General features: G+C 47.7%; 1 protein-coding gene and 1 long non-coding RNA gene across 17 annotated transcripts in view; one reads left to right on the top strand and one right to left on the bottom strand.

Annotated features, from left to right (window-relative positions):
• Window positions 1-13,612, top strand: part of SSH1 (slingshot protein phosphatase 1) — a 76,278-nt gene that overhangs the window by 48,702 nt on the left and 13,964 nt on the right. For 14 of the 16 annotated variants that reach the window (XR_012420591.1, XM_045365876.2, XM_074007719.1 and 11 more), the window contains 7 exons: window positions 7-72; window positions 1,922-2,116; window positions 3,348-3,441; window positions 4,886-5,014; window positions 7,756-7,802; window positions 9,191-9,337; window positions 10,913-11,113. Coding sequence is in view for 15 of the 16 variants with exons in the window: in XM_045365876.2 (XP_045221811.2) it covers window positions 7-72; window positions 1,922-2,116; window positions 3,348-3,441; window positions 4,886-5,014; window positions 7,756-7,802; window positions 9,191-9,337; window positions 10,913-11,113 (879 nt within the window). In the remaining variant the exon portion in view is untranslated. The remainder of the gene's footprint in view (window positions 1-6; window positions 73-1,921; window positions 2,117-3,347; window positions 3,442-4,885; window positions 5,015-7,755; window positions 7,803-9,190; window positions 9,338-10,912; window positions 11,114-13,612) is intronic. The other 2 variants (XM_074007722.1, XM_074007721.1) reach the window with 1 other exon arrangement.
• LOC141408104 (uncharacterized) lies at window positions 4,784-7,707 on the bottom strand. Its single transcript, XR_012420592.1, has 2 exons — window positions 7,591-7,707; window positions 4,784-5,670 (listed from the first exon to the last, which is right to left on the bottom strand). It is a non-coding gene; the product is annotated as an uncharacterized lncRNA (long non-coding RNA).

Here is a 13,612-nt window from a genome sequence, read left to right as displayed (position 1 = left end):
TCTCAGTGGGTTCAGCGTGAGCACAGCAGGAAGGATGCACATATTTAAGCCTGTGTCTGTCCAGGCCATGTGGTAAGTGTGGTTTTAGGGATTTTTTAACTCCCTAGAAATATTTTCTTAGCCGACAGCATGAGTAGAAAAACCACTTCTACCAAGAAGCTCGTTATATATGTGCATGTTGAAGGGGGCACAAAATATATGTAACATAAAGTTTATCATTTTCACCATATTTAAAGGCACAATTTTCAGTGGCATTAAGTATATTCACAATGTTTGGGGCATTGGGTTTCTTGTTTTTTTTTTTGAAACAGGGTCTTGCTCTGTCTGTCTCCCAGGCTGGGGTGCAGTGGTGTGATCATGGTTCACTGCAGCCTTGACCTCCCAGGCTCAGGTGATCCTCCCGCCTCAGCCTCCCAAGTAGCTGGGACTACAGTCATGCACCACCACACCCAGCTAACTTTTGTATTTTTTTTTTTTAAGAGATGGGGTCTCACTATGTTGCCCAGGCTTGTCTCAAACTCCTGGCCTCAAACAGTCCTCCCACCTCTGCCTCCCAAAGTGCTGGGATTCCAGGCTGAGCCACCGCACCTGGCCTCAGCCTATATTTTTGTAAAAAGAAGCAAAATGGGCTGGGCATGGTGGCTTATGACTGTAATCCCAGCACTTTGGAAGGCCACGGTGGGCGGATCACCTGAGGTCAGGAGTTTTGAGACCAGCCTGGCCAACATGGCAAAACCCTGTCTCTACTAAAAATATAAAAAATGGCCAGGTGTGATGGTGCACACCTGTAGTCCCAGCTACTCAGGAGGCTGAGGCAGGAGAATTACTTGAACCCAGGACATGGAGGTTGCCATGAGCCGAGATCACGCCCCTGCACTCCAGCCTGGGCGACGGAGTCAGACTCTGTCTCAAAAAAAAAGTAGTAGTAGTAGTAAAAGAGGGTGACTAAATAAAACATAGATTCTTAATATTGTTTCCCAGTCTGCCTCCCCAAACCTTTTCAGTTAGTTTTTGTATTAAAATGACTTTCTAGAACTTGTTTCCTTAAGAAATGTAAGCATCTAAGCTGTTAGAACGTTGATGGGGGGATGGGTGGAAATGTAATTATTTAGAATGCAGGCAGATGTCTCTGTTGCATATTAAAGACTTTTTCTTCCAGCTGCTAAGCTTCATTGTGGGTCTTATGTTCAATATGGGTCATAGGAACATCTGTTCAAGGTTACCACAGCTTCAGGAGCAGTTCTTAATTCTCTGGAGTTAATTAATGGGTTGTGAAGTAGCCCATGAACCACCTGATTGGAAGAGTTGTGAAGCAGTTTGTTGTTGTTTGTTTCTGCCCCTCTTTGGAAATGATGTGGGGTGTTCTGGCCACTGTTAGATTCAATCAGTGAATATGTCCCAGGGATTAGCTCTGTGCCCTGGCGGGCTGAATGTTTCAGGCTGTGTGCATTCCCCAGCGCCCGTACGTGTAAGTGCGACTCCAAGAGTGAGCCCTTTACAAACCCCCCTTCTCAGCCGGGCACGGAGGCTCAAGCCTGTAATCCCAGCGCTTTGGGAGGCCGAGGCGGGCGGATCACTTGAGGCTGGGAGTTCGAGACCAGCCTGGCCAACATTGTGAGACCCCATCTCTCCTAAAAATACAAAAATTAGCTGGGCATGGTGGTGGGCACCTGTGATCCCAGCTACCCCGGAGGCTGAGGCAGGAGAATTGCTTGAACCCGGGAGGCGGAGATTGCAGTGAGCTGAGAACACGCCACTGCACTCTAGCCTGGGTGACAGAGCGAGACTCTGTCTCAAAAAGAAATAATCAACCAATCAATCATTGCCCTTCCATTCCCATATTTGAACCCCTTTGTCAGAGGAGAAAACCCCGCATCTCTTGTGCCTTCCCAGGCCTGACCCAGCCTTCTCCTCTCCCCAGGTCTGCCCTGCAGGTGCTTCACAAGGCCTGTGAAGTGGCCCGGAGGCACAACTACTTCCCTGGGGGCGTAGCTCTTATCTGGGCCACCTACTATGAGAGCTGCATCAGCTCTGAGCAGAGCTGCATCAACGAGTGGAACGCCATGCAGGACCTGGAGTCCACGCGGCCTGACTCCCCCGCGCTGTTTGTGGACAAGTAAGTGCAGCACCGCTGGTGTGAGCGCACCCGAGCCCATAGGCACCTGCCTCTCCCCTACCTGCTCTGTGCCCGATCCTGAACCTACACTGGGCCACCCCTCCCCTGGAGTCCCCTGAGTGAGAGCCCCAGCTTTCTCAGAACCAGCGTTTAAAGAGGGGGTCTATGACACAGGCCCCTGTCCCGTGCAAAAAAAAAAAAAATTGATGAATTTGGTGAATGCATTTCTGGGGATGGGGTCCATAACTCCCATCAGACTCTCAAAGGAATGTGTGGCCCTTTGTGTTCCCAACTCCTTGCAGTACTCAGTGGTCTGGCCTTTTCTCTTCAGATTACCAGAGACTTAATTCCCAGAGCCTCCTGCTCTGCTCTGAGGAAAATAAGGAATGTGTCCTCTGCTTCCTTGGATCCAAAAACACCACAGCTGAGGGCAGCCTGCCTTTGCAGCAGCCGTGGTGAACCACATGACCTGTGTCCTGTGACCTATGACAGCACTGACGTGGAGGGGCCATAACTCCCTGAAGTCTAGTTAGGGAGTATGCTGGTCGCCCCTCCCCTCAGGGTCAAGACCCTGCTCCCACAGTGTGGTGTTCCTCCAGGACACTGCATTTTGGGAGTACTATGGATAAACCGCAGCGTGTTCAGAGGGCAGAGACCTGAAGGGTGGGAAGCCACATTGGAAGAGGGCCTTGAAATCATGGAGGAAGGATAGTTGCCTTTGAATATTTGAAGATTCCTTATGGGGAAGAAGGATTATCCTGGTCTGTGTACCCGCTAGAGTTAAAACCAGAGCAGGGAAATACCCAGATTTTGATTCCGAGGAAGAAGGGGATAGTGGGAGCTGCTGCAGCTGGACCGGGCTGCCTGGAGACAGTGAGGTCCTCATGCCCGACATGTTTGAGCAGAGACTCAAGGGCCCAGGGCCCTAGGGATATTGCGCTGGGCATCCCGGCATCTTGCCCTAAGAGCGTCTGAGCAAGGAGTGAGTTTCCACACTGTCCTCTTTCCCCCCTTGACCTGCTCCCCGTTCTGTTGACTCCCGTGGGGATTCTAGAGCTGCAGTGGGTTTTCTGTGCACCTCTCCCTACTGCCTGAGAACGTGCACACCACGAAGTGTGCTCTCCTTGCCAAGCCGCGTTCTGTTTAGACCCAGGAGCATCTGGCATTCCTGTAACCTCTGACCTCAAGCTTTCTACAACTCCTTGCTCTCCTAAACGTCGTTTTTTTCCAGGCCCACTGAAGGGGAAAGGACCGAGCGCCTCATCAAAGCCAAGCTCCGAAGCATCATGATGAGCCAGGATCTAGAAAATGTGACTTCCAAAGAGGTAAGACAACTCCTCCCTTTATTGCAGGTCAGAGGTCACGCAGCCTTCATGTGTCCTGCTCCCAAAAGTGCAGCAAAAGCAGGCCCAACACCTGGTTGTCTTTACCTGTCCCCGTGTTAGCCCCTGGAGGCTTTTTTCTTGCCTTGTTCTACAATCGCAGCAGGCCTTGGAGTCAGACTCCAGTTTGATTCCAGATCTGCTGCTTATCAGCTATGAGACATTGAGCAAATTTCTTGGCCTTTGTGAGCCTCACCTATATGACCTTTGGGGAGAATTCCCTGAGATCCACAGACTGCACCGAGAAGCATTAACCTGTTTTAATAACACCTCCTTGTTCTCTCTTCCGCTCCCTATTACCTTGGGTTTTTTTTTTTTTTTTTTTTTTTTTTGAGACAGAGTCTCGCTCTGTCACCCAGGCTGGAGGGCAGTGGCCGGATCTCAGCTCACTGCAAGCTCCGCCTCCCGGGTTCACGCCATTCTCCTGCCTCAGCCTCCCGAGTAGCTGGGACTACAGGCGCCCGCCACCTCGCCTGGCTAGTTTTTTGTACTTTTTAGTAGAGACGGGGTGTCACTGTGTTAGCCAGGATGGTCTCGATCTCCTGACCTCGTGATCCGCCCGTCTTGGCCTCCCAAAGTGCTGGGATTACAGGCTTGAGCCACCGCACCCGGCCTACCTTGGGTTTTATGGAGGAGACAGCAGACTTGTTTTTCCACAGGATGACAGCTGACCTGCAAGTATCAAATTCTAGAATAATTTCTGTCTCCCTTTTTACCTTTTCATGTTTTTTCCTGGATCACTTTTTTTTTCATTGCTTTTTATTCAAAGCATGCAATGAATTATAATAAGAGATTAAACTGGGTGGATCTAAGAGGTTAAAATTAACATTTTAAAAGTTCATATATAATCTCTTTTTTTCTTTTTTCTTTTTTTTTTTTTAAGAGACTTGGTCTTCCTGTGTTGACCAGGCTGGTCTTGAACTCCTGGCCTCCAGGCGGTCCTCCACCAAGGCCTCCCAAAGTGCTGGGATTACAGGCGTGAGCCACTCCATCCAGCCCTGTCTTTTAATTAATGAATACATTTTTTAAAAATCATATTGTGATATCTTTCCAAGAAAGATAGAACTGATTTTAGATTATTTGATGTATTTGACATTTAATTATAAAAGTAAAAGCACTTTAAACTTGGTAGAAGAGATCTCATGGAAATCAAATTCCTTATTTGAAATAATAAACTTAACCCAGTTGAGTTTACTTCTAAGCTGAGTAACCTGCATTCCTGCCACCCACGCATGTATGTTGCGTGTGTCTAAATGTATTACCCTGAAAGAGAAAAAAACTACCATTTTTGGAAATAGCCACAGTTTGTATTGTAACTTTAATTCTTTTGAGGCGGACAGTTGTTTTCTTTAACAAATCACTTTTCCTAATATTTTCTACTCCACAGATCCGTAATGAATTAGAGAAACAGATGAATTGTAACTTGAAGGAATTCAAGGAATTCATAGACAACGAGATGCTACTTATCTTGGGACAAATGGACAAGCCCTCCCTTATCTTCGATCATCTTTATCTCGTAAGAGGCATGGCCCTGGCAGTATCTGGTTTAGGGGACATAAATCAGACCCTGGTTGTTTGGAGTTTGCAGCAAGTCCAGGAGAAAAAGCAGGCAAAGAACTTAAGTTGCCAGAGCCTCCATCCTGGCTGGCAGGAGCGCCCCTCTTTGGCGCCTTCTCCGGCCTGCAGCCTGCTGATGTGCTCTTGAGCCAGCTGTTTGAGGCGTGGCTCCCGGCTGAGCTGCGGGGAGTTGTTTGGGGGCTATTTGGCCTAGTCAGCTGGCATGTGTTTCAGACTCCCTCAAACCCTTTGTCTTCTTCGGTCACTAACACATAGGCCCCATCCGTTACTTCCAAGTGGTTTGTGGGCTAAAAAAGCCCCAGTTACTAAAGGAAGCATCCTCACCAAACCCCAGAATTATGCCTAGGCATCCTGAGACGTGAGACATGAGAAACAACAGGGAGGAGAGATCACACGGCTGACACGGAGCTCCCGCCGAGCTTGTCCAGACAGCTTTTCCATGCCCGGCTCCAGGGCCGCTGGAAGCCTTCACCCTGGTCCTGTAGCTCTGGGTGGGTTGTACTGATTTCTGTGCACCTCCGCGGCTAGCTCAGATTATCTTAATGCTGTAAATCTCCATAGAAGGCAACTGGCAGGTTTTCAAAGTCAGAGAGGCTATAGAGGAAGGCACGTTACTAAAATTAGAGAGGCCTGGTGGTGTAATGAAGATCAAGGCCCACCAGGGCCCGGGTTCCCACTCCTCAGCCTCAACAGCTATATGGCTTGGAAGAAGTCACTTTCCCTCTTTTTTTCTTCATCCTATACCCCAAGGGATGACTATGAGGATTAAATAAAATACAAACTGGGCACAGAGGCTTATGCCTGTAGTCCCAGCTACTCAGGAGGCTGAGGCGGGAGGATAGCTTTAGCCTAGGAGTTCAGTGCCAGCCTGGGCAACACAGTGAGACCTTGTCTCTAAAAAATAGGTTTTTTAAATAAAATAAAACAAAAAATACATATTTAAAGCACCGAGTGCAGTTTCTGTAGGTGCTAATAAATGGTAACCATTGTTAGAGGAGAAAGCGCTTCCTGGGAAAGCTAAGGAAGTAAATTTAGTGCTAGTAAATTTTAGTAAATTTTGTTTTCTGTAGGAAGTAATTAAGTTATGTGTATGTCATGATATCTATGTAGATATATAGATATGTGTATTTTTAATATATTTCTGTGTACAAATCTATATAGATTTCATAGTTATTGATTAAGATGTATGTACATGTGTGGATTTGAAAGCCGTGGGCAGTTGTGGGCACTGATCTCTCTGGAAGTCTGTTGATTTCCCTGGTCAGAAGGGAACAGAAGGCACCTTCGTCCTGTCTTTCTCCACTAGGTGGCAGTCACAGCAAGAGGATGCTCACAGCTTCAGTGGCGCTCGCGTTATTTTTTTGGTGTGGTTCGGTGCTTTCTGTCACTTTTTCCATGAGAGATACTAAAGGAATTTTTATGTTTGGGCCTCACCCTCAAATATGAAAATTCAACTAGTGTCGCACATTGCCAGCTTGCTTAGGGCCCTGCCACCCCTGGTCCTGAGGGGTCTGCCCTCTTGGGAACTTGGGAAAGGAAGTTGCAAGGAAGACAAAGGTGGATTCTTTTGCTCTTTATGACACTATGTTGTTCGCATTTCCTAAGAGGAAAGTGATCATTTTTTCTTTTCTTTCTTTTTTTTTTCCGCCGTTCCATGTCCTTTGAATGCTTGGGAATGGAAGGTTTTTCAACGATACTAATGATGAAAAGTACAAAAATTTAGTACTTTTAAAAGTACTAAATTAAAACATGTTGCAGAAAGTCTGCAAATAGAAATAAATCTAAAGAAGAAAAAAGCATTCCCAATCTCACAAATCTAGAGGTAGTCCCTGTTAACATTTTGGCATATTTATTTTCCCATCTTCGGTTTTTTTGGGGGTTTTTTAAATGCATATGTAGCTTCTTTAAAAAGAAACAGAGAAGGAAAGGATCATACTGTTTATGTTTATATAGTCCAGTATCCTTCTCTCTTTTTAAATTTTTTTTCCTTACATGGTATTTGCCTGTGTCATTAAATATTCTGCAAAATTTATTTGTTTTAAAGACTCCATCATGAAGATCCAGCCTCATTTATTTTACTCATTTTTTCCCATTGGACGTTTGGGTGGTTTCCACTGGTTTATTACAAATAATTATAAATATCCTCCTACCTAAATCACTGTGTGAATTCTGATTATTTCCTCAGGATAGCTTTTTGTAAGTGGAATTATTGGGTCAGAGGGTGGGAACTTTTTCAGTATTGCCAAAATACTTCCCAGAAGGTAGAACGGTTCCTGCTTTAATTAGTGGCTTGTGAACATGCCCTTCCCTGGGTGGGAGGTCGCAGGTCATCACCTCTGCTTACAGGACCCCACTGGACTCTTAGGAAAGGAAGTTGGGAGACGGAGAGCAGGTTTTCTTGGACTTGGTGTTTCCCTAAGGCCAAGGGGCCAGTGAGGACCGGGACCCTTCCCTCCCTCTGTCCCTCCCTCCCTTCCTCCCTTCCTCCCTTCCTCCCATGCTGTGAGTACTCACTCAGGAACCTCCTTGAATATCAGCTGCTGGTTCTCTCTGTTCTCTGAGGCCAAGGGGCCGTGAAGTAAGACCTCACTGCCAGAGCTAGGGCAAACCGTGCATCCCCTGAGCAGCTCTGAGGCTGACATGTGACACTCACAGGAGTTTGTGTGATCTGTCTCCCAGGGCTCTGAATGGAATGCATCCAATCTGGAGGAACTGCAGGGCTCAGGGTGAGTCTCCTCCCCTTGTTCTTTCCCTGTCCTTCCAGGCAGCTTAGAAACCCTCCACTCTGCCATGGAGGGGGAGACCTTGGGGCTGCCTGCCTGTAACTGCCTGCACCCTGGTCTCTGAAGTGGCTGCCAGGGGTTGATGTGCATAGCTAAACAGATGTGCTTCCAAACACCACGCCCTGAATAATTCATGGAGTTTAGATTGTGCTGAAGTCTCTCGTGATTGTGTGGGTTGAGGAAAACTTAAAATTACACTCTTAATTGCTGTAGGACTGCCTGGATATTGATTAGGCCCTGTGCTGCCTCCCCCTGGCCTCCCTGCCCCGCACAGTTGCTGCAAACCCTAGTGTGGATGCAGAGGTCTGCTGGCTGTTTCGTTAGTCAGCAGCTCTGATCCCTGGGCCTCTCTGGGCTCTATCTGAGCTTATGCTTTGGGGCCTGGTGGGAATCTTGCAACTTCACGCTCAGTGTTGGCCAGAAGCACATTCCTGTCGTAGTCTGACAAACACTCAGCAAGGAGGAAAAATGTTTCAATCTAGACCTTCAAGAACAGATGTCTGGACTTTTTTTTTTTTAACACAGTCACAAAATCACCGTTCTGTGGGCCTGACATAATGACATTCTAGAATTACCACATTTAAAAATCAAGACTAAACAAACCTTAAAATACATCTTTAGAACTACCGGTTAAGATGCATTATTTCAACAGAAAGTACTCTTAAAACGTAAGGCCGTACCCTTCTGTGCTTTCGTCTTGCTGGGAATAAATTAATGATTTTCATAGGTATTTTTTTAAGCATGTCTAAATATTATGAAACCTATTTGAGATGTTTTCTAACTCCTGACATTATTTTCTTCCAGAAGTAAAAGTATTGATTAAGTTTAGATAACTACAGAACCTGGGTTAGCAGACCCTGTCAAATACTTAATTATCTGTCTTGCCTTTTTTCAAAAAAAGATTTAAGGCAATTCCCAAGGATATAGATAATGGATGGATATAGTCTGCTTTTTAGCTCTTTAAGAGTGAAGACACTGGGATTTTTTTTTAAGCCTCTGTATATTCATAATAGTTATGAATAGTTATAAATTTAAGTAATACATATATTTAATTTTCCAGAATGCTTTAAACTGAGCTTTCTTTTTATAAGGTCTTTAAAATAATTTGGTTTCTTAGTATAAATATAACAACACTCTCACCATCGAAAGGGCATTTAGAAAATACAAAAAAATGTAGCTATTAAGGAAAAACCAAAGTCCCACCACGAACATATGACCCTTGGTTAATGCGTGTTTCCTTTTCTTTTCTCTGCCAGTTTTTTATTACCTTGCTTTTTGTTGTTTCTCATTCTGATTCTTCAAATATGTTTCTTATTTTTTTCTCATTGCAGGGTTGATTACATTTTAAATGTTACCAGAGAAATAGATAATTTTTTTCCTGGCTTATTTGCATATCATAACATCCGAGTCTACGACGAAGAGACCACAGACCTCCTTGCCCACTGGAACGAAGCGTATCATTTTATAAACAAAGCGAAGTAAGTGGGCAGAGAGGCGGGGCTGAGGATGAAACGGACCTGCGGAGGCTGGGAGAGTGGGAACAAACGGGACTGCAGACGCAGGAGTTGGCTGGTGGGAGGGGGGAACTAACAGGACTCCAGACACAGGAGTCGGCTGGTGGGAGGGGACTTGATGTGGGATGGACCTATGCTTTTAGTCGCAGGACGCCAAGCACCAAAGGAGAAAGGTGGTTGCTTCTCTCCAGGTAGAGTCCCTATTGAGCTTAGGCTCTCCCACCTGTCTTTGATTGTGACACTTGACCCCAGTTGTCATCATCAGCTCTGATTCCAGGCAAGCCCCAGATACCAAATGGACACTCAGGGACCCCACCCCTAGGAAGTCACTGAGCCAAAGGCAGGCTAGAGGACAACATGCATGGATGCAGCTTAGAGCTGCTTTGGGACTGTCTCCCTAAGAATACGGCCCATCTTCCCTCCCTGAGTTACTGTCACATGGAACAGGACAGCACATCAGAGGTCATGGCCAGCCCCGCTGCCCCTGAGCCCATCACTGGTTTCACCTATCTCTGATGCTCATTTTATTCCCCTGCGAAACAGCTCTGCCTTACTGAAGTCAAGAACAGAAAAAGAGAACCCTTTGAGATGCTGTCCAGACAATCACCCTCTTCTGCTTTGTCTCCCTCTGGGTCAAAGCCACATGATGTGTCCTTAACCAAATCTTAGTTCCCTTGTATTCCCAGGAGACATACTCAAGACTCCCTTGACGGAGACTTCAGACCAGCAGTTAGGAGGAAAAAAACCCACTGAGATCTGCAGGAGAATTTCAAGCTTGGGGTATAGGAAACCAGAGCCGGCTCACACCTGCTGGGTCTGCCTTCTGTACAAATAAAGTTTCGCAGGTGCTGCCCTTACTGGCCTGGCGCTCCCTCACATTCTTGAGCAAGTGATAGTTAAAGAAACACTGTCCCCCGGGCCATATCTGGTAAATTAGCCAGGCCTGGGCCAGCACTGCCTCCTTACAAATAACGGGCCAGCCCCGTCTCCCACTCCTGGCTTTTCTCTGCGGCTGCCCTCCCTCCTGCTCCCTGGCCCTCCTCTCTGAAGAGCATCTCGCTCTCCCCAGGGCCTTGCAGCTTTCAGTTTGCTGACCCCATTTTTCTGCAGTAACTCATTCACTGTCTCCATCTGCTGTAGCAGCTGAGGAGCTCTTGCAAAAATCCTGTTAGCTGCCCACTCTCATCCCAGGGTCCCCTTGCCCATCCCAGGCATGTGAGAAGATTCTCACTTGGTCCTTGAAGGCAGCCAAATGTTGAAGCTCTCCCTGCAAACAAAACATGGCCAGGCCAGAACAGATTTCTTTTGATATCCCATTGTGTGCTAATTGATTCTGCAGTGGTGGTATTTCCTTTAGAGGGTGTGTGGACATCTGCTCCGTAAACATTCAGATGTAGGAGGATTTCAGCGGTAGATAACTACAGGCTTTAAAAAAATGATTCAGGTAAAACCTGAGAAAATGAAGTCGTTGGAGCTTTTTAACTCGTTCCCCACAGCTTCTCCCCCATCCCTCCTCCCTAACTGCCTCCACCCCTGCAGGAGGAACCATTCCAAGTGCCTGGTGCATTGCAAAATGGGCGTGAGTCGCTCGGCTTCCACAGTCATAGCCTATGCAATGAAGGAATTCGGCTGGCCTCTGGAAAAAGCGTATAACTACGTGAAGCAGAAGCGCAGCATCACGCGTCCCAACGCAGGCTTTATGAGGCAGCTGTCTGAGTATGAAGGCATCTTGGACGCAAGGTAGGTGCCTGCCTGGAGAGAAGGGTTGGCAGGCGGAGCTGGAGCGGCCATGTGGCCAAGCCAGCCGGGCCTCTGTCGGCAGCAGAGCGTGCTCCCATTCGGCCCGGCAGCCGCTTCCGCAGCCAAAATCCTGCCTCTCAGGGGGAGCCAGTTTGAGAAAAACAACTATTGTTTGGGCTTTGATGAGTGGTTTCCAGGAGGGATCTGTTTTGATTTTCTTGGCACACACATAAAGCTGGTTTTGCTGCCGGAGGGAACGGTGCCTAGGTTCTAAGCCAAGGCCTGGCCTCATGTGTGTGGCATAGGCACGTGCGCATCCCGCTTCCTGGGCATCTGCTTTGTGCCAAGCCCTGTGCACCGGCTTTGCTGCAGGAAAAGCCAAGGACTTGGAGAGGCACAGCAACCAGGTTCCACCACTGATGAGCAGGGCAAGTCAGGGCAAGTTCATCAGTCTTCCCGAGCCTCAGTTCCCTCTTCTGAGTTAAGAATTAATGCCCACCTTAGCCGGGCCTGGTGACAGGCACTTGCAGTCCGAGCTGCCAGGAAACTGAGATGGGAGGATTGTTTGAGCCCAAGAGTTTGAGGCTGCAGCGAACTGTGATCGTGCTACTGCACTCCAGCCTGCATGACAGAGCGAGACCCCATCTCTTAAACAAAAATGCTTCTTAAAACACTGAGTCAGGGGTGGTGGCTCACGCCTGTAATCCCAGCACTTTGGGAGGCCAAGGCAGGTGGATCGCCTGAGCTCAGGAGTTCAAGACCAGCCTTGCTGATGCAGTATATATTCTTGACCCCTTTGTGGGACTTCTTACAGGGGTGCCTCATTTACTCAGCCCACCCCACTCAACCCCTCATGGGAGGGACCGTACAAGCGAACTAGTGCAAGAACTGGAGTGAGTGAGTGAGTGGAGGAACTGGCCTCTTTGGCACTGGCAAGAGTGAACTCTGTGCAGGCCCCACAGCAGCGTCCGGATGCGGGTGCCTGTGACCCCAAGGTCTCAGAGTGTGGTATAATATCCTTTCGCTCTGCCGTCCGCAGATAGCAGTGTGTTACCAGCTCAGTGGGCCCTTTGCTTCATCGTGTGAGGCAGCTGCCTTCTGCCAGCAAGGGCAAAGGGCCAGTGTGACAGCATTTTTGGGTACTCACACCTGGTGTGTCCTGAATTCTTGTCTGGTGCCCAAGAGGAATGAGGTCACATGGGCGAATTGAAGAATGGTGAATGTGGAGAATTGTATTGAGTGATGAAAGCAGCCCTCAGCAGAGAGGGGAGCCGGAAAAGGGATGGGAAGGGAAGGTTGCTCTCCCCTGAGGTCAAGCCACCTCTCTGCCTCATCCAGCCTCCATCTTCTGAAATCAAGCTGCCTCTCTCCGACGTCCAGGCACTTCTTCCTGATGTCCAGCTGCTGCTTCTCTCTGCCAGTTGAGTCTGTGGTCTTTATAGGCACAGGATAGGGGCAGAGTGGGCTATAGGTAGTTTTGGAAAAGGCAACATTCAATTGGTAAAAAGACATTATTCAGAAGGAGCCAGTCGGGAAAGAGCAGTCACACCGGGATGAGTGTTCTTACTCTGGGACACAGGTTTCAGGCTTTTCGGCTTGAAGGTGGGGTTTTGCCAGGGACCCGCCCCTGTCTGCCTAGAATTTCTCTGCCTCCTATTGCTGTCATTGGCAACATGCTGAGTCCCTGTCTCTACCAAAAGTACAAAAAGAAATAGCCAGGTGTGGTGGCGTGCACCAGTGGTCCTAGCTGCTTGGGATGCTGAGGTAAGAGGATTGCTTGAGCCCAGGGGGCAGAGCTTGCAGTGTGCCGAGATTGTGCCATTGCACTCCAGCCTGGGTGACAGAACCAGACCCTGTCTGAAAAAGAAAATAAAACAAAACAAAAAACAATGAATGCTCACCTTAATGTGGGTGTTAATGGTACAGGTGCTGTGGAAAACAGTATGGTTGTTCTTCAGAAAATTAGGGGCCAGGCACGGTGGCTCACACCTGTAATCCCAGCACTTTGGGAGGCCCAGGCAGGTGGATCACCTGAGTTCGGGAGTTCAAGACCAGCCTGACCAACAGGGAGAAACCCCATCTCTTCTAAAAATACAAAATTAACTGGGTATGGTGGCGCGCACCTGTAATCCCAGCTACTCAGGAGGCTGAGGCAGGAGAATCGCTTTGAACCCGGGAGGCAGAGGTTGCAGTGAGCCCCGTGCCCGTTGCACTCCAGCCTGGGCAACAAGAGTGAAACTTTGTCTAAGGAAAAAAAAAAAAAAGGAATAGAATTATTATATCATCCAGCAATTTCACTTGTGGAAATATATCCAAAACAATTGAAAGCAGTGTCTCGGAGATATTTGTACATTAGTGCTTATAGCAACATTATCCACAATAGCCAAAAAGCGGAAGCAATCCAAGTGTTCATTGATGGATGATGAACAAACAAAATGTGACATATTCATACAGTGGGGCATTACACAGCCTTAAGAAGGAAGGAAAGTCTGACAGGCC

This window comes from Macaca fascicularis, chromosome 11 (genome assembly GCF_037993035.2).
Source record: "Macaca fascicularis isolate 582-1 chromosome 11, T2T-MFA8v1.1".
Classification (NCBI taxonomy): Eukaryota; Metazoa; Chordata; class Mammalia; order Primates; family Cercopithecidae; genus Macaca; species Macaca fascicularis.
This window is presented reverse-complemented; position numbering and strand designations above follow the sequence as displayed.